Source organism: Dunckerocampus dactyliophorus, chromosome 2, assembly GCF_027744805.1.
Source record: "Dunckerocampus dactyliophorus isolate RoL2022-P2 chromosome 2, RoL_Ddac_1.1, whole genome shotgun sequence".
Lineage (NCBI taxonomy): Eukaryota > Metazoa > Chordata > Actinopteri > Syngnathiformes > Syngnathidae > Dunckerocampus > Dunckerocampus dactyliophorus.
The window spans coordinates 25057364-25081562 of NC_072820.1; the positions used below are offsets into that span (position 1 = coordinate 25057364).

General features: G+C 39.6%; 1 protein-coding gene across 3 annotated transcripts in view; it reads left to right on the forward strand.

Moving 5' to 3' along the window:
• agla (amylo-alpha-1, 6-glucosidase, 4-alpha-glucanotransferase a) overlaps positions 1-24199 on the forward strand; it is a 59803-nt gene that overhangs the window by 29315 nt on the left and 6289 nt on the right. For 2 of the 3 annotated variants that reach the window (XM_054766601.1, XM_054766603.1), the window contains exons 18-30: positions 1821-1945; positions 2289-2401; positions 2660-2794; positions 4661-4791; positions 7811-7947; positions 9368-9501; positions 9586-9761; positions 11593-11695; positions 12225-12348; positions 14686-14787; positions 15659-15770; positions 17641-17776; positions 21631-21743. In XM_054766601.1, coding sequence (XP_054622576.1) covers positions 1821-1945; positions 2289-2401; positions 2660-2794; positions 4661-4791; positions 7811-7947; positions 9368-9501; positions 9586-9761; positions 11593-11695; positions 12225-12348; positions 14686-14787; positions 15659-15770; positions 17641-17776; positions 21631-21743 — 1641 coding nt within the window. The remainder of the gene's footprint in view (positions 1-1820; positions 1946-2288; positions 2402-2659; positions 2795-4660; positions 4792-7810; positions 7948-9367; positions 9502-9585; positions 9762-11592; positions 11696-12224; positions 12349-14685; positions 14788-15658; positions 15771-17640; positions 17777-21630; positions 21744-24199) is intronic. The other variant, XM_054766604.1, reaches the window with a different exon arrangement.

Consider the following 24199-nt stretch of genomic DNA (forward strand, 5'->3'; position numbering starts at 1 on the left):
CACTACTTATATTATATGGGTAATTACCTGAAAGTATTTACACAGTGCAACATTTATTTCAGTAATGGTATTAATACATTTGATCGACTCTCGAGCCTAAATCATCATCATCACTGACTTGTCATGAATTCAACTAATCACCCAGTGAAACAAATGACCTTTAATTTACAGTATATTGTGGTGGAGTCCCACACTATCTACACTTTGTGAGTCTTGTCCACTGTCTTGTTTATGTACAACAACCAGTGTTATAAATCTACAACATTTTCATGAGACATACCTGTTTTTGTTCTTGGGGAACTTGAAAATGACAAATCTGATCTTTTGGACCGTCTATGAGAGCAATTAATGGCTGAGCAGTGTGCCGAGGACATGTTTACAAAGCAATGTGAACTGTCAAGGGGGCTTGAGAGACGGGAGGACTTTTAATATTAGTGCAGACCTGCCAACATGTATGAACTTGTCGTACTCAGCATGCAATTTGAATATGCTTGTATGCGTCACTGCTCTGCATTTTGTTGCATTTTGCTGGTTTCAGTTTTGAGTTGGCACCTAAATTGCTTTTAAAAGAAGACTACTAATTTCACATAAATAATAAAAATTTTGACAAGACAAGCAGCTTATTTTTAAGTTGAATAAAACTGCTCCGAATTCTCTGAAAAAAAAATATTAAATAATAACAATTTATTAAGTGTCTCTTTAACAGAAAAGCTGCAACATTACATTGTTTACCTTTGACTAAGATCTCTGCAGCAGAAGCACTCCACAACTCTACCGTCAGCGAAAGATGTTTTGTTTTACTCCAATATCCATACAATCCTTAGTGAAGACTCATTTGCACGTTGCTGTGCTATAAATTAATGTGCTATGACTCTCATGGATTTTTCATACTGGGCTCTACAGTTTCAGAGCATATGAGACACAGTGGTTTGGCTCTGGATTCTGGAAGAATGCACATACTGTATATTGGTCCGTCCGTTCACGTTTACATGTTCATTTTTTTCGATCAACAGTTTGACTCTTTTTCTTCTCTGAACTAGGTCAAGGTCAAGGTTTATTTATAAAGCACATTTAAGACAAACAGTTCATGCTGCCCCAAAGTGCTGTACACATCAAGGAAGTACAAATTAAATAAAATAGCTACAATAGGAAATGTGTAACAAGTTTAAAAAATCTAATCAAATCAATCGGAACAAGTAGAAGAACAATTTGACGCAATTAAAAAAAGGAAAATAAAATAAATACGTAGATAAAAATGTCTAAACAAGCTCGTCTTAAAAGCCAGTGTGTAAAGGTGCGTTTTTAGTGCTGATTTAAAACACTCCACAGAAGGAGCAGTTTTGAGTTGCGAGAGGAGAGAGATCCATAGTTTAGGTCCTGCGACTGCAACTACTTCAATACCGCCAATTTACCTGACAGCCAATCAAAACCATGGTAAACTCGTAATTCGCTCTGGATGTAATTGCGTTGCTCACTGGTGTCCCTGGCCACAGACGCTCGTTGCCTCCCGTGTGAAGGGTTTTGTGCGCGTTGCCGATGAGTTTCGCCCAGTATGGTCGTGTGTCGCCTCCCGTGTGTGGAGCCCATTACTGTACTTCAGAATTTAAAATAAATGAAGTACTCTGATGTCTTGTATTTTTATGCTATGAGCTATGCTACGATTTGAAATACAGTAGTTGTTTAAATTTACAGACAAATTAGGTGTATCTGCACAAAGTATCTGTGGTCCTTGCATCCTTTTTCATTTTTCTTCATTGTTCTTCCATCAGAAACATCTGTCATGTTCATAGGGGCGTGTCCACCTTTCTCTTTCTCTCCAGGGACAATTGAGGAGGTGGTGTTGGAGGCAAGAACTGTGGAAAGGCATTGTGGGAGTTATACAAAGGATGACAAGTACATCAATGGCATGCCAGAATACACAGTACAGATCAAAGAGCACATACCAGTAAATACTACAGTTTTCTTGTTGTGTCAAATGTCAGAGTGCAATTAAGTATTCTTTAATGCTTTTGAGTAAACACACACACTCGGAATTAACAATTGCTATTAATATTTCACTTGGTATGGTATGAACATGATTAGCAAGTTCCATTTAAGAAGACATGATGGCAGTCACACAATTCAACATGTCAGCTAATTGAATCCTACCCCTTCTCCACACATCAGCAATTACTGTTCACTTCCTGGGTTTAACATGTCCCACTTCAGCAAATCTTATTCATTAAAAAAAATGCTACCACTCATGATTATGATGTAGGTGTTGTGTAACACGGTGAATACATGTACAGTTGCAGGAGAGCACAGTGGTGAACCAAGCTGGGGTGACTTCGAAAGGCCGATCAGAATTTGTACAGGAAATCACCTTCAAGAGACTGACACCAGGAAGCGTTATTTCCTTCAGGTATGACACTAACCCACACACGGTTTAGACATTAATGGTTGTGTGTTGACATATTTTGAGGGGACAGTAAATGTACACTGTTTTCCAAGATGTACACTGACTACTTTACTACATTCCAAAGTGTTGTTTCTTTCGTGTTTAGTGTGTCCCATGACACAGTATCATCAAATGTGAATGCTGTACTGACATGTGTAAGATATTTTTTACATCACAAGCAGTATTTTTCTCTAGATGCTGAACTTTTTCTTTTCCTCATAGGGTTAGTTTGGACCCAAAAGCCCAGAAATTGGTTGGGGCAATCAGGCATGTTCTGTCCCAATTCAGCCTAAAGTACAGAAAAGGCAGCATAGCAGATGAAAACCCACCAGAGGTCCTGAAGATGCCTTTGGCACAGTGAGTGCACATTTACAGTTTAAAACTTCCCTTTATCATATGTCTTTATTTTTTTCTGTGTATAAGCCGCTAATTTTTTGTCACGCTTTGAACCCTGTGGCTTATGCACTGATGTGGTTAATTTGTTGTCACATTCGGGATTTGCGACATCTCGTGTGCTTTGGAGCAGTGCTTTTGCGCTTTCTGCGCATGCCCTCAACACGGAGAACGTGTGAAGAGTTGCATGTGATGCGGCTTTCAGGTTGACTGAAAGAGTGTTGGCCAGGGCATTGTGGGTCTGAAGAAAACTTTAGTGGTTTTAGTGTGGAAGGAGGTGGATGAAGACGGCGATGACAGCGACTTTTCTGGTGGGCTACTGCTAAATCAGCCGTGTTTTACCCACTGGTTGGCACCGTTTGAAAAAGGCATTTATTTAATTAAAAGTTTAAAAAAATCTTTCTGTATAACATCTTTTTGTGTACTACATGTCCCAAGTTACGACGTGGACACCTGCAGGTTATATACCAGTGCACTCTATAGTCCGGAAATTACAGTGTATATACAGTCATTGAAAAAATGATTAGACCACCCTTGTTTCTTCAGTTTCTTGCTCATTTTAATGTCTGATCCAACAAAAGGTATCTTTGTTTGGACAAATGTAACAAAAATAACTTCTAAGAGTTAATTTTTTTGGAAGTACAGTGCTACAGCTATTCATGTAAGAATTTAAGTGATTTTGGTTATTATCAAGAAAATGTCACAATTGCACATCCTATGACAAGTGTCAAAGCTACAACGCAAATAATTGAGGTCGCAGGAGGACCCGATATCAGCTGGAAGAAAAGAACAACGAAAATACTCATTTGCCTCCAATACGGCAGTTTAATTTCACCAAATTAATCCCGCATAACACATTCCCTCCCCCTAAACTACTGTAAATATATGAAACACTCTGCACTCCCTTAAATCCGTCAACAAAAGCAATCAACCCCAAAAATTCACACTTTATCCCCCCCCCCAAAATGTTCCCAAAGTCGCCAAAAATAAGGCAAGGCTATGTATAATTCAAGCATATGAAGTGAAAGCCGCAGTTCCATTAACGAATGCGCATCCTTTTGTACGATCCACCTGGCGTTGTTCCTTACGTCTAGTACTCCACGGGCAAAAGGTAATCGAGTCAAAAGAAAAAAATCAACCTTAGTTCCTTAATTAGATGGTGAAAAGTTCTGACGCCGTGGTCTAAACGCCAGCTCACAGGATCCCAGGTTGGCGTGTGACGTCACTCATTCCTCCTCTTCCAGTGCACAGCACCTGCCTCTCTTAAATACACGCCCTAGCAGGGCGTTTCCTTTCGCCACAATAAACCTTACAACAGATGCTGATGCTATATATGAATACAGTATAGCCTGTAAATGTTCGTATCTATTCACATAATGACAGACCAGAGAACCATCAAGCAGGTGATAACTAATTTTCCACCCAACTTGTCAAAGTCCTGACCTAAATCCTATTGAGATGCTGTGGCATGACCTTAAAAAGGCAGTTCATGCTCGAAAATCCTCCCAGTGTGGCTGAATTACAGCAATTCTTCAAAGATGAGTGGACCAAAATTCATCCGCAGCGCTGTAAAAGACTCATTGCAACTTATAGCAAACACTTGATTGCAGTTGTATATTTTTTGGACCAATTCATTGGATAATTTCCCGCAGCACATCTGATGATCTCTCAAGGCACAGTGGGTGGGAATCACTGCTGTATGAATGCACCTTAACTTTGCTGTTCATATTTTCCTCTACCAATAATGAAAGTATGCGTATGTGTGGTATTACGTTGTCTAGCATGTGAGTATTTTATTGGATAATCCTCATGAGTCATATGCTCACGCAGGCTGATGTCAAAGCTGTCACTGGCAGACATGAATGTCCTGCTATTCCGTTGCGATTCAGAGGAACAAGAGGATGGTGGAGGCTGTTACAACATCCCAGGGTGGATGGCCCTCAAATACGCAGGCCTGCAAGGTAGGCGATATCAGCATTAACAGATCATGGACTCAGTCTCCCACAGTGAAAACATTGAATATCAAATTAAAAATCAAATTACTTACATAGTGGATGTAATGAATATTATTTGGAGTCATTCTGTTTTAAGCTGAATAAAACAAGTGTACAGCTTTTTGTGGACTTTGCGGCAAAAATTACACTTACGCTGATGGTAGTATTAATTAGGGGAGCAATGGTACAGGTAACCCAGGGTACGGTCCATACCTCGTTTTATGGGCTACAGTTTCGGGACATTTTATGTACACATTTTTCCTCCCCAAATTCTCTCTATTATTTATTATTATTATTACATTATATTATTTTTAAAATTAAGCATATTGGCAGGTAATTCTCCAATAAAATTCTCAAATAAAAAATATTGATACACTGTAGCATCGGGAAAAATGGATTGATGTGGGGTCCACTTTGATGTGTCCATTAAAGATGCTAAAAGCAATCAATGTAAGTCACTATATTGCACTATAAACTGTATAACGTTTATGTTATAGGTGATAAAACAAATACATGTAATATCTAATAATATACTGTACAGCAGGGGTCGTGCCAGCGGGCACCAGGTAGCCCCCCACGACCACATGAGGTGCCCGCAAGCCTGCTTTTTGTTCAGGTTTTCAGTTAATAATGAAAGAACAGTAGAAAGAAATGCATTCTGAAATACAAAATGTGAGTTGTGGACACCAGCATTTTGTTAATGTTCTGGTAAAACAAGCATATTCGCTTTGTTTGGGTTTAAAATAAGCTCTGAAAATAAATGTTACAAAAATGAGTAGCTCTTGGCCATTTTCATTTTGTAAAAGTAGCTCTCACAAGGAAAAACGTTGGTGACCCCTGCACACAGTATCTCATTAGAACAGAGAACAAAAAACAGGGTGCTCGCCAAAAATGGCCCCTGGGCCGCACTGGTTTCCAGTGCTTCTTTTTTGTATGGTGCAAGTGCAACCGTAAGAGTTTGAACAGGGTGATGATTATTTTTATCTTTAGAAAGGTTCCTTACCTGAAGTTCAGCTAATAGTTGCAGAGTGCCCATCAGCACATTGCCGCCCTGTTCGTCTGTTGTTGCCTGTACTCTTCCTGATGAAAATTTTAAGACCAAAAAGAAGAAATGGGGCAAAAAAGAATTGAGTAAGCAATTTATTGCATACAAGCATTAAGCTGAAATAGTTTAATCAGCTGATCAAAAGTTTAAGACTATAGCTAAAAAAAAAAAAAAAAATGAACCCCCCCTAAAAAAGAAACAAAATGAACTCAGGAATGTGTAGCTGCGCCGTTCTTGTTAACCACCTCAACAATTGCTTGATGCCAGTGTTTCCAGCAGGCTAGTGGGAATGTTGCTCCAGGTGGAGAAGATGGCATCCACTGTGTGGAACTGATGTCCTTTTTTGTAAACTTCCCTTGCCATGCATCCTCAAATGTTCTCAGTTGGATTTAGATCAGGGGAACACACAGGATGCTCCAAAAGAGTGAGGTTATTCCTCTGGAAGAAGTCCTTTGTCAGGCGGGCATTGTCAACTGTAGCGTTGTCCTGTTGAAAGAGACAGTCATTACCACACAGATGAGGGCCTTCAGTCATGAGGGATGACCCCTTCAACATCTACACATAGCCAGCTGCCGTTTGACACCTTTGAACAACCTGAAGCTCCATTGTTCCATTGAAGGAAAAAGTAGCACAGGGCCCTCATCTATAAGATTGTGCGTGGAAATCTGACTAAAAGTCTGTGTGTGCCAGAAACCCAAAATGCGCGTCCAGACAAAAATATTCACTAATTAAAGAGTGACGTACGCACACATTCACGCAATTTGTGGTTGATAGATTCCACCTTGAGGAGAAGTGTGCAAATGCATCACCGCCTCAAGTTACACCCTTTCCACGCCTCTACTGAACCATAAAAGTTCAATGCAAAGTAACTCATGAATGTGGCGTCCGTATTTAAAGTGCCTTGATTGAATTGTAATCAGGTGGGAAGACGACGAGGATGAAGAAGCAGGCTTTTATGGAAATGGAGGAAATGTTAGGAAGACACAGCAGTGGCATAATAAATAAAATAAAGATTGAGTGACAACACATCCACTGTCGTCTGTGTGAATGATGGAGCAAGGCCAACCTAAAAAAAGAGGCAAAACTAAAAAAATAAAAAAAGAGTTTAACTTGATGACATTAACACCGCTTATGCTAATTATGGCCGCGGGGGTATGCTGGAGCCTATCCCAGCTGGCTTTGTGAGGCGGGGTACACCCTGGACTGGTCGCCAGCCAATGGCAGGGCACATATAGACAAACAACCATTCACACTCACATTCATACCTATGGACTATTTAGAGTCACCAATTAACCTAACATACATGTTTTTAGAATGTGGGAGGAAACCGGAATACCCACACACGCACGGGGAGAACATGCAAACTCCACACAGAGATGCGGAGATTTGAATCCAAGTCTTCCCGATCTCCTGACTGTGTGGCGAACATGCTAAGCGTGCGGCCCTGACATTAACACCATCAAAGTATTATTTATTTATACAACTTTTTATCAGCTGATGAAGAGCCTATTTCACTTTAAAGCTTATTTGTAATAACCTGCTCTCTGAAAATGTTTTTCTCTCACCCCCGTTTCTTCTTTTTCCATTGTGAGGCTCTACTTAGAACGTCCTTTAGATCCAACAGTGAAATATGTAAATTCTTGCAATTTCTGGTCTTAAAATTTTAATCAGGAGTGTATGCTCTGTCCTGTATTGCCTCGCCTTTTCATGTGCTTTTAGGCAGACTGTCCATCGCATGAAGTACATTATTTCATCACGGCGGGGCTTTTCACCAGCCGAGAGAGACACACACACAGTGCAAAATGCATCGCACAACCATGATCCATAAGGGCGGATTGTCCTGTGCATTTTACTGTGTACTGTTGCTTCCCAACAACATAAAAGCAGTATTCCCTGAGTGTAAATCTACTTGTACCTGATTGTAAATATTGTGCTCTGTAGGACTGATGTCAGTGTTGGCTGATATTCGTGCCAACAACGACTTGGGCCATCCCGTTTGTTCAAACCTGAGAGAAGGAGACTGGCTTATTGACTATGTTTCCAATCGACTCATACACCGAGAAGGACCACTGGCACAGGTAAAGCCACAGCTGAATGGAAAGAACATTATTGTTGTCACATCTAGAAGTGTAGACCCACTGTGTCATCATGTCAGCTGGTCACATCTAGCCTCGCCTGGCATTGCAGCACATAATGAAAGTGAAAGTGCAGACAGCATTGCCTGTAAGATTCGTAAGTCTAAGATAGCAACAGTATGGCTGGTAGGGAATGAAGTATAATTGACAATCTGCTCTGTATACCTTTTAATGTTAGTGTTTCCCATACATTCATTTATTTTAGGCAATTCACCACAAATAGATTTGGTGCTACCTGCTTGCCCTCACATTATAATGACTTGTAGCTTGTCGTTCCATACAGTAGATGGCATCGTAACTCTGCTTACTAACACGCCTTATACGCACCTGCTCTGTCAGAACATAAGAAGACGTAACAGGAGGGATCAATGTAGCTGCTTTGTTGCTATATTTAGCGAGTAGTCACACTCCTACAGGTCATCTTTATCAAAAAAGTGACTAGCAACAAATCTGTCTTTTTTGAGACTCTGACATGATAGCACATATCATTGTTTCCAGCGAGCCTTAGGGGCTGCTGTGGGCCCCTCTCTCACTTAAAAGCACTCACAGCCGCCTCCATCTTGGTTATGACATAAAAAATAGACAAATTTATTTTGCGTTTCATCTTTTTTACTCAATTTTTGTTGTCTCCACAACGATATTCCTCTCTTTTTCAGAGCCCATTACAATGACATGCACCTGTGTTATGCTCTGTTATGCGAAGTAAACTACGTCATGTCGACCCATAACACCACCACAAATAGATTGTAGTCCTGTGGGAAACACTGCATGTTATATTTCCACAACTGATCGTGATGACAATTTGATGGCCAGATGTATTGAGCATACCAGTTGGCTCCTTTGAATGGGAGTGGAATAGTTACAGTAAAATAAGCTGGCACTTGATTGTATAGGAGTGCAAGTAGGTTTGATACCAAGTGAATTACACTAAAAAAACATTAACAAACACTTGTTTTTGCTTTTTTCATGAGCTGAACATGCGATGTAAAAACGTAACAAGAGAGAAGTAGAGGTTTACAACTACTGTACAATATTTTATCACACCACTGTGTGTTCAACAGGTGCTCATTTTTTTAAAATGACCAAGTCCCAAAGATCTACCTCTCCTACTATCAATATAGACTATGTATATCTGTATACAGTATAGAGTGTATATACACATATATATGTGTGTGTGTGTGGGGGGGTGTGTGTGGGGGTGTGTGTGGGGGTGTGTGTGTGTGTGTGTGTGGGCGTGCACGTGTGTGTGTGTGCGTGCGTACACACACACATACACACACACACACACACATGTAGCTAAATGTAGCTGATGATCTCTGGTGTAATAGAAACGCTGTCATCAATTTCCTTGTCATGTCTCCAGGTTGGCCAGTGGTTGGGTGCCATGTTTGCTTACCTGAAACACATCCCACGCTATCTCATTCCCTCATACTTTGATGCCATCCTTGTATCAACCTTCAGCACAGCTCTGGATACAACCTTCAAGCTCATGCCAAGGTAGCTGTTTGCAGTTAGACAACTTTAAACACAGTCCTTTGGCTATTTATGTATACTATATATGGTTATTTTTTTTGTTCACAGTTTCATCCAGAGTGGCTCAAGCTTTGTGCGACACCTAGCATTGGGTTCACTTCAGATGTGTGGAGTTGGACGCTTCCCCGCCCTGCCTCCTCTTTCCACGAAAGTTGAGAACGTTCCGTATCGGGTCAACCCAATAACAGGCCAGAGGGAGCAGTCCTGTGTCACACTAGCTGCAGGTTACCACAAGACAAAAGCATTGATGTCTGTTTGTTAAAAGTTGTCTCAAAAGAGACTCTAAAATACCGTATGGATCCCAATATAAGAATAGTTTTCCCCTAGAAAAAAATCTGGAAAGGATGGAGTGGCGGTGCAAAAAACGTCTGAACAAGTGAGATCATCCGATCCAAGTTCCCTGACGCAAGAAAACTTTTCGTCCGGGGTGCGCAAAGGCATTTGTCCTTGCATATTACCGTTGCTCAAGCAACAAGGAAATAAGACATGTGAGACATAAATAAGATTTGTGCTTGTGTGGGTGTTGCAGTAAATGTGTTCCAGTGCTAGGGGAGTTAAGTGGGCAAGCGGACAGGAAGGTGGGGTTTCAGAGTAGAGGTTTGGCGTGCCGTGGGTTATGGCCACAACAGTAGCTTATGTTAGGGATTGTGACATCATTTAAACCTGCAATAAAAGCCAGTTGTTCCGGCGATCAAGTCTGGCGCTTGTGTGTCTCATCCAACATTACAGTAACATTACTGACACCTAGTGACCAGTGTAGAATATTATAGTGTATATCATCACGTCATGAATGCATCATCTGAATGTCTTATATTTTTATTTTACTTCATTTAGTCATTTTTATGCTTGAAAATGTTTGATTTCGGCAAGAAATGTGTCAAATTTGCTTAAAAGAAAACTGCACTTTTTTTTTACTTTTGAGAAAACTTGAGACATGAACACCCATCTTTCTCTTTTCTGTGCGTTCTAACAATATAAAAACAGATAAACGAGGCAGTTCATTAATGCTTGTAATGGGACACACCTATTCCACCTAGAAAGCCTGCAAATGAAACACCTCCAAAAGCCTCCACCAATGTTTTATATACATTCTGTGACAATGTAGTAACAGGTACATTTATGATAACATGTAATACTTTAATAGTATTTAATAAAATAATAGTATTTTGCCATATTTTGGTCATTTTTAAGCATTACCAGAACTTCCTTTCTGGGTGCTTTGATTTCACATAGCAACATAGAAACGAACGCTACACCTCGCGTTAATTTTTCCAATCTTAAAAACAAAAACACAGCAGCAGCTCCAATATGTAGCATTACCTTTTGGTAATGGCCTGAAGCATTTTGAGCACGGCTCTGATGCTCTGTGAGTGAATGTGTGGTGAAGTTAGTCGCTAGCCACCTTGTAGCTAGCCAGTGTGGCGAGGTGTCACTACAACAGTAATGTAGTTGTTAAGCGTAACAATGTGTCCCATTACATGCATTCTTAGCTGTCTCTTTTAAAAATAAAAAAAATAATGCAATTTTCCTTTAAATATGCATATTTTGGAGTAATAATTGGTCTTATTCAACCAAAAAAAACCCAGCTTGATTTATTAATTATATATTTCTGAAAAACCGTGATAGGGCGAAGCCGTGAAATTTGAAACGTGAAGCGGCAAGGGACAACTACTGCATTAGAACATGTAGTACCGAAGAGAATTTTATTAAAATACGGGAAACTATTTAAATGGGAGGGCGACGGGAGATTCCAGGGGGAAAACGGGAGGGCTGACGGGAGGGTTTTGAATATGTAACTGAAATAGTTACACATAGACCCCACAACTGTTGTATTGCAATGTACTGCTACTGAAAACAATTAGTTGTTTGTTTTTAACAAAAGATGATTTTGTCCTTTTGTGTGTCTTTAATTTTTTTCTTTACAATTTTTTCTGCAAATCCAAATCTTAAAAGCATTGTCTTATATTCGGGTCAATACAGTAATTTAAAAATTGAGAATCATTTTATGGCTTTACTCAGTAGAAGACTTCTGATTATTACTAATTCTCATCTCAGGCCTCCCTCATTTCTCCACTGGAATTTTCCGCTGCTGGGGCAGAGACACTTTCATTTCTCTCAGAGGACTGATGCTTCTCACTGGGAGGCACACAGAAGCCCGGTATGAATCTACATGTTTACATGTGCACATGTCTAAATATTCTCATTCATCCAGGTCATTGTGTTCCCAGGGAACCGAATGGATCACAACTGAACTGTTCAGGTTGTCTTAGAAGACAGTTTCAAGGTTCAAGATTCAAGAGTTTTATTGTCATATGCACAGTAAAACAGGTAGTCATACTATGCAATTCAATTCTTGTTCTGTTCATTCTCCCAAAAAAAGCAAGAAAGAAAACACAAGAAAATGAATAAGAACAGAAGAAACATTAATACCAATAAATTAAGCAACAACAACAGAAGAGACATTAATACAAATAAATAATTAAATAAATTTGTTTGCCTCTTACCTGATGAGACTGATGAGATGAGAGGCGAAAGGTATTCTACGACAACCTAAAGAGCCCAGTTGCCTTCCATTCACTGCCCTGAGAATATGTGTGCACAGTTAGTATGTGTGTGTAATGATATTGATTGGTGGACTTTTGGGTCACGTACAGTATTTCAACAATAGCCTTTCTACACTTTCTTAGAAACATCATTTTGGCATTCGCGGGGACGTTACGTCATGGTTTGATTCCAAACCTTTTGGGAGAAGGTCGCTTTGCCAGATACAACTGCCGTGATGCTGTGTGGTGGTGGCTACAGTGCCTCCAGGTAGGAGGAAACTGGAATATAGATACAAGGGGGGACTATAGAACAAGGCTGGATAACTCAATACGTGTTAAGAGCCATATAGTTGTGTTTTGGAGAGCTCGAAGAGTTCCTTATTTTTTACTTGAATAATGTGTTTCCCTGCCATAGCTCTGGTCTATGTTTTATCTAAATCTCTGATCAAATAGGATTTTGCACTCCTTTTACATTGCGGTGTAAAACTTTTTAGATTCCATGGAATCCTTTGGGGATGCGGCTGTGTGCTGACAAACATTGATTAGTTAACACACTTGCAGCGTTTGCTTTAACCTTCCATGTTTAAGCTAGTATGCATCTACAATTGTTTATTCCATATCTAGACGCTTCATATTGCTTTTGCTGTGATTTGCAAAATGGAACAAAAGAAGAGAAGCTGCAAGAAGTGGGCGGACAACAAGGTCCAGGCTAGATATTCAGCAGGACTTTGAGTCGGCAACTGGAAACCACCAAGTCTATGGAAGAATAGCCAACAAGCGGTTGGAGCTAAGTCAGGGGTGTCCAAACTTTTCCAGCGAGGGCCAATAGTGAAAAATGAAAGGATACAAGGGCCGCTTATGCAAAGAAGTTATATATATTTCAAGAAAAAAATGCATTTCAGCTTTGTGATGTAGGTGAAAAAGCCTATTATTAGTATGGATTTCACTCTTTTTTTCCCAATTTTACTTTTTTTTTTTATTTTCCAAATATTTAAACTTTTTCTACAATAATCTTTGCAAATTTTGTTCTCATAATATTATGACTATATTCCCATCTTTTGACTTTATTCCCATAATGTTATAACTTTTTCCCCAACATAATGTACCAAAAATGACAACTTTGGTTTGTTTTGTTTATCATAATATTATGACTTTTAAAACACATTTTTTCTTTAATAGTTCACCTCCATGCTAACAAATTACATTTTTTGCCTGATAATGTTACAGGTTTATCCTCAACTCCAATTTTTCTCTTATATTTTGATTTTTTTCCTCATAAAATTACAGCAGTTTTTTTTTCCATTTGTGGTGTTTTTTTAATTTTCATGCCAAGTGTAGGAGCTCTATTAGCAGCATCTAGACAGAGGTGGACGGGACATGTTTGTCGTCCGGACGATTCACACCTACCAAAACTAGCTCTCTACAGTGAACTAAGCTTTGGGAAGCGGCTAGAGGGTGGTCAACGACTCTGTTGCAAAAACTGCATCAAAACGAACTTGAAGGCGATGAAGATCAATCCAAGCACCTGGGAACAACTGGCTATGGACTGCTCTGTATGTTGTCAAATACCGTATGAAGGAATAGAAGCAATTGAAACAACCAGAGAGACAAGCTATCAGCAAGCTTCAGCAAGCTTCTGCAAGAAGGCGGAGTCAGCAAGTGTCTCCAACTGAACCTCCTCATGTGTCTGTATTATCATAATTATGGCTTTATTCCCAGCATAATTTTACAATAATAACACTGTTGCTTTGTTTTTCATCATATGACTTTTAAAAAAATAATGTCTTTTTTTCTAATATTTTAACTTTATGCTACAAAAATTATTTTTCCCTTTTCCATTATTCTTGTAAAATTATGACTTTTTCTCTTTACAACGGTAAGCTAAAAGTACAAACAAGCACAAAGTAGCAGCTAAGGAAATACTAGGTAGCTCAACTACTTACAAGGAAAAGTAGGCAGCAAGGGATACAAGTTCACAAGGTATACTAGCAAAAAGTGGCAGGAGCAAACAAAGTGTGCACATGCAGGCAAGACGAGACAACATCCGGCTCGGAACAATCACAGTGGCATGGTTTAAGAAGGTCTAATGGTAGATTAGTTGCAGGTAGGTCCAGGGGAGGAGTCTTTGCAGGACTGCAAAGGACAGGCCAGCAGACCAAAGCAGAATGCAGATCATGACAGCCTCTACTCGAGAGATAGCTCTACATGTGCATTTTAGTAAAATAAATAAATAAAGGAAATCCCAGAAGTAGAAAGAGTTAAAAATTCTAATTATGTCAAATGTCCAAAAACGTTTGAGCCTCGAAAACAGACGTAGCATACATAAAATTTCCCATTTTTAGTGGAACCTCTTTAATTAAAGCATACATTCTAAATTTAAATCACATTGTGACTGTTTCATTTAAATGTCAATGTTGGTGGTATATAAAGGCAAAATCTTACAAACTATGTCACTTACTGTATCTACTTATGGATATACAAATTAGAAAATGGGTTGGAGTCAAAGCAGGCCTGTATTTGAATGAAAAGAATTGACATTACCAACAGTTTGACTTCTATGTTGTTGTATGTTGTGTTTCATTGTTACTATATTGCTTCTATTCAGGATTACGTCAGCCATGTTCCCGAAGGGCACAGTATCCTCCAGTGTCCAGTCACACGCATGTACCCAACTGATGATAGCGAGCCCTGTAAACCAGGAGAAGTGGTATGTACCTTCCCTGTGCCATCAGTGTACAGCACTTCCCACCTTTTCTGCCTCCAAGATGTATAAAGTTAATAATAACTCGTTACCCAAAAATCTAATTAAGTATTTCTCAATCAGAGAGGAGAAATATGATCTTAGAGGAAAATTAAACCTAAAACATTTATATGCGAGAACAACGCTGAAAACCCACAGCATTTCCGTGTGTGGAATTAAATTATGGAACGGATTGAGTAAAGAACTCAAACAATGTACAGAGATGAGCAAATTCAAAAAACAATACAAGCAGTTGATGTTTGCTAAATACAAGGCAGAAGAGTCCTGATTGTTCTGTCAGGTTTGTTATTTTATTTTATTTTATTTTATTTATTTATTTATTTATTTTTTATTTAATTAAATTGTATTTTTTATTTATTTATTTTTATTTATTTTTTTATAATTTTCTTTGTTGTGTTTAAAAAAAAAAAAAAAGGAAAGGAAAAAAAAAAGAAAGGAAAAAAAAAAAGCTTTGTTCTTATTTATTTATTTAGTATTGTCATCATTATTATCATTATTATGAATGTTCTCTCTTTTTTGGGGGGGAGGGCTATCTCACCGTTATCTATTATGTGTTATCCTGACTATCACTGAAAACATGACATGGAATCCAGGAAGTGAACTACATGTACTGTACTAGATGTAGAATGGATGGGGGGTAGGATTAAATAAGCTTTGCTTCTTCCTACTCCTTTTGGACATGTGGAACTGTCAAAGAATGATTCACGAGATGTATTCCATTGTAACCTTCATGTTCAAATAAACTAAACCAAACCAAACCAAACCAAAGATTACCCTGTGAAGTAAAAGAATTGAGATCTCAGTGTTTTGTGTACAGGAGCAACCTCTATATGATGTGATCCAAGAGATTCTGCAGCGCCACCTCGAAGGAATTTCTTTCAAAGAGAGAAATGCTGGACCCAGGATAGACATGAACATGAGAGACGAAGGTAGGTGTGTGAGAAAAGTATTACCCTACACCTCAAAAGTGGAGTACTGTATTTTCCTGTATGTCGCTCTGGAGTATAATAGCATAATAGTGTAATAGCATTAAATAGTAGCATAATGAAGAGAAAGAAATCTTGGATCTTCAAGAGGTTTTAATTTGAGCTTCAAAATGCAAAAAGAAGAAACAGACAAAAATTGTTCTGTGTACGCAGTTTAAAGCAAACAAGCATTAAAGTGAAATCGGCTGTTCATCAGCTGATCAAAAGTTTAACACAAAAGCCCAAATTTTGGCAAAAATGTGAATTCAATGTCATTTTTTGTCAGGTATTTACACTGTATGATTTCTTGATGGCAAAGGCAAAAAAAAATTCTCTCTTTTATGGAACAAAAGGGTTATGGAACAAAAAGTCAAGTGGTAGACCCAAAAAAATGTCGCCAGCCCTGAGCTGGAGGATCCGATTGGCTGCCCGTCAAGACACGGGACAATCCTCTGTCCAAATGAAGGTTGTTACTGGTGCTGAGTGTAGTCCAACAACCATCAGACGACTTTTTTGAGAGAAGGGTTTGAAGTAGAAAAAACGTCTTCAAAGGCCTTGTCTCCTTCCAACGCCACAAAATTGCCCATTTGGAATTTGCATGAGAGCACCAAACATGGGACATTCAAAGATGGAAAAAAGTTTTATTCTCTGAAAAAAAAAAATGGAACCTTGACGGTCCTGATGGCTTCCAATGTTACTGGCATGACAAGGAGATCCCAGCTGAGATGTTTTCCACATGGCACAGTGGAGGGGGCACCATCACGATCTGGAGTGCTTTATCCTTCAATGGAACAATGGCACTTCAGTTTGGCCAAGGGCATCAAAAGGCAGTTGGCTATGCGGAGATGTTGCAGGGGGCATCCCTCATGGCTTAACGCCCTCGTCTGTGTGGTAATGACTGGGTTTTTCAACAGGACAAGGCTGCAGTTGACAATGTCCACCTGACAAAGGACTTCTTCCAGAGGAATAGGCTCACTCTTTTGGACCATCCTACATGTTCCCCTGGTATAAATCCAATTGAGAACATTTGGGGATGGATAGCAAAGGAAGTTTATAAAAAAAGGACATCATTTCCAGGCAGGGGGTGCCCTCCGTGAAGCCATCTTCACCACCTGGAGCAACATTCCCACTAGCCTCCTGAAAACACTGCATCAAGCATGCCCAAACCAATTTCTGAGGTGATTAACAATGCAGAGGCAAAATGGGTGCAAGTGTCCCGCTTATGATCTTGAACTTTTCAAAAACTTTTCAAATAACAGTAACAATAAAATAGCATAACAGGGTGGATGAGTTATACTTTAACACATCAGAGAGACATTCTCAAAGGCTGAAAAAGAGTAGAGAAATATACAAACAAATACATTTAGTTAATTCCTGAAGATCATGTGATGATCATGTGATATTGAAAGGCATATTCATCAGAGTAATGGGGGCAGTCAACACAGATCCTTTTTCAATCGTTAGGCTTTATGGTAGAAGTGGACTTACAATTTGAAATGTGACTGTTGAAATTTAAGTCGGAATGTTTTTTTTTAAAAAATACATGAATACAAGTGATGGGCAGGGGGAATATTTTGGCAAGAATTCATTCACACACATACATATACATATACATAAACACACATGCATACAGTGGGAGAAATAATTGACCCCGTGCTGATTCTGAGTTTACTTCCTTACAAAGGCATGACCTCAACATAAACATGACATCTCTTTCATTCTGATTGTTTTCTCTCAAATGCCATGTCATTGAAAAGACATCATATAAAGACAAATTCAACATTCCAACATTTATGAATAGACTAGCTTTCTAAGCTATTCTTCTTCCTTCTAGGGTTCAATGTGGTTGTCAACGTGGATCCAGCAACAGGCTTTGTGCACGGAGGAAACCGTTTTAACTGTGGCACATGGATGGATAAAATGGGAGAGAGTGACCGAGCAAGAAATAAAGGCATACCTGCTACTCCCAGGTAACACAGAGACAAACTGATCACATACTCAGGGTTCAAACATCAAAGAAATTACACTTTTATGCAATGTGGTCAGTGTACAGCTTGGATAACTGTGTAAATTTACTGTCCCCTCACAAAACCATTAATGTCTAAACCTCTGCCAAGTTCTTTTGGACTGAAGCCAGCCTGCACTTGAAAAGGCTGAGAAGACTGTGAAGGACACTTTTCAACTTAACTTGAATGTAGGTACATGGGTTACTCATTCCAGTCCTTTGTTGAGCAGCCCTTTACGACAATGATATCAAATGTCTAGTATTACAACTAACGATTATTTTAATAACCGATTAATCGGTTGATTATTTTTTTGATTAAACGATTAATCTGATTTTTTTTTTAAACACATTTTTACGTGGGAATATTCTTACGCACGCTGTACTCACATCTCTGCAGTGGTTTGCTTTGCAAGATATCAGAAAGAGCCCAAAATGTTGATTGCTCTTTTCCAAAGTCAAAGCTGAGGTGTGTGACTATCTTGTTTTGCAACACAAACATAATAGGTGTGCTTTCATGGATGACTAAGGAAATTAAAAAAGTCACATTTGAGAAGCTGAAATCATGATAATTACAGTACATTTTTAAATGAAATGATAAATCCATGACCAAAATAGTTGTTGATTTAATTGGATAATTGATTAATCATCGATTCATCATTGCAGCTCTCCAAATGTCAAATGTTATTGAACGTAATTCAATAACATTGAATTTTGCCATTGGTGCTTCAAGTGCTTTGTATCTTTCTCTGCTTCCTCAAGTCTCATGCTTTCTTGGTGATGTCAGCATTGCGTTTTGTCAGATGCTCATTCATGTATATGTTTGTGCCTCTCAGCTTCTTTCCCTTTTTCAGCAGTGCAGTTTTGATTTTCCTCTTGGTGAACTTAACGATGACAACGGGTGTGCAGGTGTTTATGCCATACGGTGGGATGCAAGCATCAATGGTATTGATAGATAGATCCACCACCCTTGATTGTAGGAAGTTGGCAGTCTGTTGCTTTGTTGAAGGAGCATCCATTTCATCTGGTTCTCCTCTGTTATGGACTGCCTTGTCTTTTGACCTGGGTGTAATTCAGAGCCTTGTGAGGAACATATATTTTTCAAGTGCTCAGTGATATTTTCCTTTGCTTAGTACCTTTGCAAAGGATGACGTCATTAGTGCCTTGACATCATCCTGCAAAACCTTGATATCATTGCCTAATGTTCTATTTTCTTCTATGGGGTTTTTAATCTCCTTAAGAGCAGCGCGCAAGTCAGCGTTATCGTCTTGTAAAACCATGATATCTTCTCTTAGTGCCTTGGTATCCTTGCTCAGCGCACTATTTTTTTAAGGTTTATGGCTTCATCATGGGTCCCCCCAAGCAGGGATGCCTCCTCTTGTGATGATGTCAGCAATGTTGAGGTCCCCAGGGATCCACAACCAGTCTCCAACAAGTCCAACTTTTTTTATCTTTCCTATCCAGTTGGCAAAGAAGGTCTGGTATCAATAGCTATGTCTTTGAACAACTCTTAGTACGGTTTGGCTGTCCACGTCTGCTTTGTTTTCCAATGTATTTCCATGATGCCCTCCCGAGGTAAAGTGAGATGCAGGGCAGTATTCCAACATGATAAGGAGCCCAAACACATCTCCAAAATGACAACTGTGGTGTAAATGTGGTGAACCTAATCCCTTTTGAGCATCTGTGGGGAATCCTCAAACGGAAGATGGAGTGCAAGGTGTCCATCATGTCATCATGGAGGACGAAAGAGTATTCCAGAAGCAACCTGTGATTTTCTAGTCAACTCTATGCCCAAGGGAGTTAAGGCAGTGTTGGGAAAATAATGCTACCCACATTAAATATCCAAACTTTAAACACAATTTGGACATTTTCATGAGGGGTGTGCGTACTTTTGTTGCTAGCGGTTTAGACATTAATGGCTGTGTTCTGTTATTTTGAATCCAAGCTGTACGCTGATTACTTTACATTGTATCAAAGTGTCATTTCTCTTTCGGACATGTGTCAAACTTGTGCTTGGAGGGCTGAGACACTGCAGGTTTTCTCTCCAACCAGTTTCTCCAGCAGGTGATTTAATTTATGATCTTTTTCCCTCAAATTGAAGGAGGTGTTGATCATTAAAATCACCCTCTTTGGTGACCGGCTGGAAAGAAAACCTGCAGTGTCTCAGCCCTCTATGGCACAAGTTTGACACCCCAGGATCTTAGCTGTCCCTAGTATGTCAGATGTTGTTCCTGGTATGTGCTGGAGCTATCCACCCAGCTTGGAGTTACTGCCCCCAGTGCACTCATCACTATTGGCACCACTGTTGCCTTCACGCCACACATTTTCTCAAGCTCTTCCTTCATGCCTTGGTATTCTCCAGCTTTTCATGTTCCTTATTGACGATGTTTCTATCATTCGGGTTTGCTACATCTATCACCACTGCTGTCTTCTGATGTTTATCCACTACCACTATGTCAGGCTGCTTGGCCATCATCAGTTTGTCAGTCTGGATCTGGAAGTCCTACAGGATCTTGGCCCATTTGTTGTCAACCACCTTCGGTGGTGTCTGCCATCTTGACTCTGGGACCTCGAATCCATATTTGGTACAGATGTACAGTACACTATTCCTGCAACCTGGTTGTCCTCCATGTATGTCAATTCCTTCCACCATCTTATGCCCTCAATGCACCCTTACAATTCATGTAGGATTACACTCCTAGTCCAGCATCCTGATCTATACAGTAAGCGAAAAGAGGAGAGGCGAGGACTAGTGAGTGTCACAGCCTCCAAGAATTCATCAAGAAGATGGCCCACAAGGATGACAAGTGAATGCCTCATGCAACCAAAACCCAGTAAGGAGGAGGAGCCAGATGGGCAAGCCCCTGCATAGCATGTACTGTATCACTGACAAATTGAAGAAGTGGCTGACATCGGGAAAACATACCAATGGCTGGAAAAGGCTGAATTGAAAGACAGCACAGAGGCACGAATCATGGCAGCACAAGAACTAAATCAATAGAGGCCGGGGTCTACCACATCAGACACGACCCCAAGTGCAGACTGTGCGATGAACCCCCGGGGACAGTGCAGCACGTAAGAGCAGAAGATGCTTGCAGGAAGGGCATACATGGAGTGGCACAAACAGGTAGCAGGAATAGTGTACTGGAACATTTCTCCCAAATATGGACTGGAGGTCCCACAATCAAGATAGCAGACGCCACCGAAGGAACACAGAAAGCTGGAGAAATACCAAGGGCTGAAGGAAGAACTAGATAAAATGTGAGGTGTGAAGGCAGCACTGGTGCCAGTATTGATGGGTGCACTGAGGGCAGTAACTTTCAAGCTTGGTGGACGGATCCAGTAGATACCAGGAACATCTGACATATCTACCCAGAAGAGTGCAATACTGGGAACAGCTAAGCTCCTCACAGAACCCTCAAGCTCCCAAGCCTCTGTTAGAGGACAGGATGCACTCTCCCCCTCACTACTACACTAATGTATTTATTGTCCCAGTTTAGCTTAGTCTTTTGTTGTTGTTGTTGTTGTTGTCATGCATTGCTGTTTTAGTTTTTGTCTACCATGAGTTTTATGTTTCCATAGCAAACTGTGACACATCACTACAAAAAAAACATTTTGCTATGAAAGAAAATTTCCTGTCTGGATGGATATGATATCACTGCACTAAATGGCACAGAAGAAAGAAACATATGTCATTAAATCAAACATTTGAAACTAACCCCAATTTTTGCCAAATTGAACACATGGCTCAGTAGGTGAATTGATGTATATGCTTTCTTTTGTGAGTCAGCGTTTAATTTCAGTGTGACATTGTCTATTCAGAGACGGAGCCGCTGTGGAGATAATCGGTCTGAGTAAATCAGCCATCCGCTGGATTGTGGAGCTACGTGCCAAAGGATTGTTTCCTTATGATGGAGCTAAAGTACACAGAAATGGTATCAAGCATGCATTACACATAGACACACATTTTTCACTGATTACCCAACAACTACTACACTTTCATCATCGCTCACCTATAAAAAGAAAACGTTGAAGAACATACGCTAGCTTTTATAACCACCAGAAACAAAGATCTACCAATTCTTTTCGCAGCCAACACTGTATGATGTGTACATTTGAATGTTTTGATCAGTGATGTGCGATGAGGTTCATTACTGGTGAGGTACTGACTCGTTTGGTTTTTTTTATGTTAATACAGGCTACTCTTTAACTCATTCAATCCCAGCCATTTTTCAAAAGACAACCCCTTCAGTACCGGCCATTTTAGACGATTTTGACTGATCCTTCAAGGCGCACAGAATATTGTGTTCTATGGTTATATGAACATGGAACTTAGCAAAAGAAAGATTAGACTGTTGCTACCTTTTTCCGTTTTTTTCCGTTCTTTAGTAATCAGCAGTAGAATATAGGTAAGTTTCAGGAAAATATAATTTCCCGACTAGAGAAACCCACCTTTTTGTGAAAAGATACATTTCAAATATAACTTTCACTTTGACACAAATATTTTCTGCTTTTGTGACAGCTCAAATATGTAACAACTATACCAACATAAACAACACAAAAAAAGGGGTTGTTTTACATCAAAATCATTTATTTACAAATATAACCCTATGAACTATTTACAATTTTCACATTTGGAACTGAACTATGTGTATGCATGTGTGTACGTGTGCGTTTGTGTGCATGCGTTAAAATTTCCCTACAATGCATATCCTTCAGCACGCTACACTCCTTCATGCTCTCTCACTTCCTCCTTCCTGTCATGTGTGATTTTTCCATCCACAGGATCCCTGTCGAGCTCTTATCAAATGCACTTCTGCCACATTGTGGCCATTTTTATGGCTTAAAATTGCTCTGAAGTGAAATCCATTAGTGGAGAGTTGCACCATCACTTTTGCCTCTCTTGCAAAAAGACGTAAAAGTCGTATAAATACATTGTTGGGATTGGGTATTCGGGTTAAAAAAATGTTGGTCCTTTTGTCTCTTTTGACAATGAAATTCGCCAAGATTGTCATTGTCCACCATGTTGCATGTTGTCACTCGTCTGTTAATACCAGGGCGTACTCACACTCAGCCAATTGTAGCATGCCTGGTCCCGCATATAAAGCATTTCGCTAGTGCATATCTGCCAACATGTATGCTTTTTTTGTACACAGCATGCATTTCACCCTTGAATACCCTTGTAGGCTGCGCTGGTCTACAGGTACGCATTTTGTTGCATATCCGGTTTCAGTTTTGAGTTCAGCTTGTGCTTGTAGCGTGACGTGCAACTCCAACACGGACAGTATTTAATGCAAATGCATAAACATACTTCTAAATGTTTCGATTCTTAAGGATGCTGTAACATAACTACAAAATGGAGCTGTACAGCTATACCTGTGCGGCCCGCTCATAATTTCTACTTTTTTGGCCAGTGTGAATGTGAAATGGGTCTGACATTGTACACATTCTGATCTTAAAAAAGTAAATACATTTGATGTGCTGAAACATGCAGAGACCCTGGATTGGTCGGCTTGTAGTAAAGTATTTCCTCTGTGTGTACGACTCTGGATACACCTTCTCCACTGATTTTGGATCAACATTTACAATAAAAAATGAGTGCTGTAACACATGGATTAGTTCCAGCTGCAAAATCTCCTCCCTTGTCTGATTAGTTGCCTTTGTTCACTTGTGACAAAGGAAGCTAGCAAGCGAAATAGTCGATAGAAAGAAAGAGCTGTGGTTGACATCACTTCACATGCTCAACCCTGACGAAGAACTATAGAAGCAGAGGTGTCCACAGTGCGACCCGTGGCTCTTTTTTTACTGGCTTGTAGCACATTGTAGAAATAAAATTAAAGGGAAAAACAGCAAAAATGGGAAAACTAGAGCAAAAGTCATAATGTGGCGAAAAGCTGACCATAATAACACAAAGCTTTGTCTATAAATATGTACCACGTTTTTGGGTTAAATGCAATCATGGTAAATCAAATTTACAGTAAGCTAAAATTTTGTAAATACAAAATAATTTTGTAAATAACCACTTCCCCTGTCTTGGCACGATTGGAAGAGGTAAGCCACGGCACCATTTCATGTACGGGGGGCAACATCACAGAGTCATTGAATGACAGGAATGCTCCTCGCCGTTTATTAACAATAATTAACACAATTCGTAACAAAGTGCAAATACTCAAAATGATCCAAAAGTCAAATCCACAGCATACTCGCTCACTCACGACCGTAAGTTGGTAATAATTTATACGTAATAATACAGGTAAAATGCACAGCATACATGTACCAATGTTTTAAAAATCCCATAATTTTTACATAATGTTAATGATAATGTTGGTTTTTTTTTGTGAAGATCTGAGATTGTGAACTTTGTTTGGCAGTCCTTGAGCCCACCATAGTT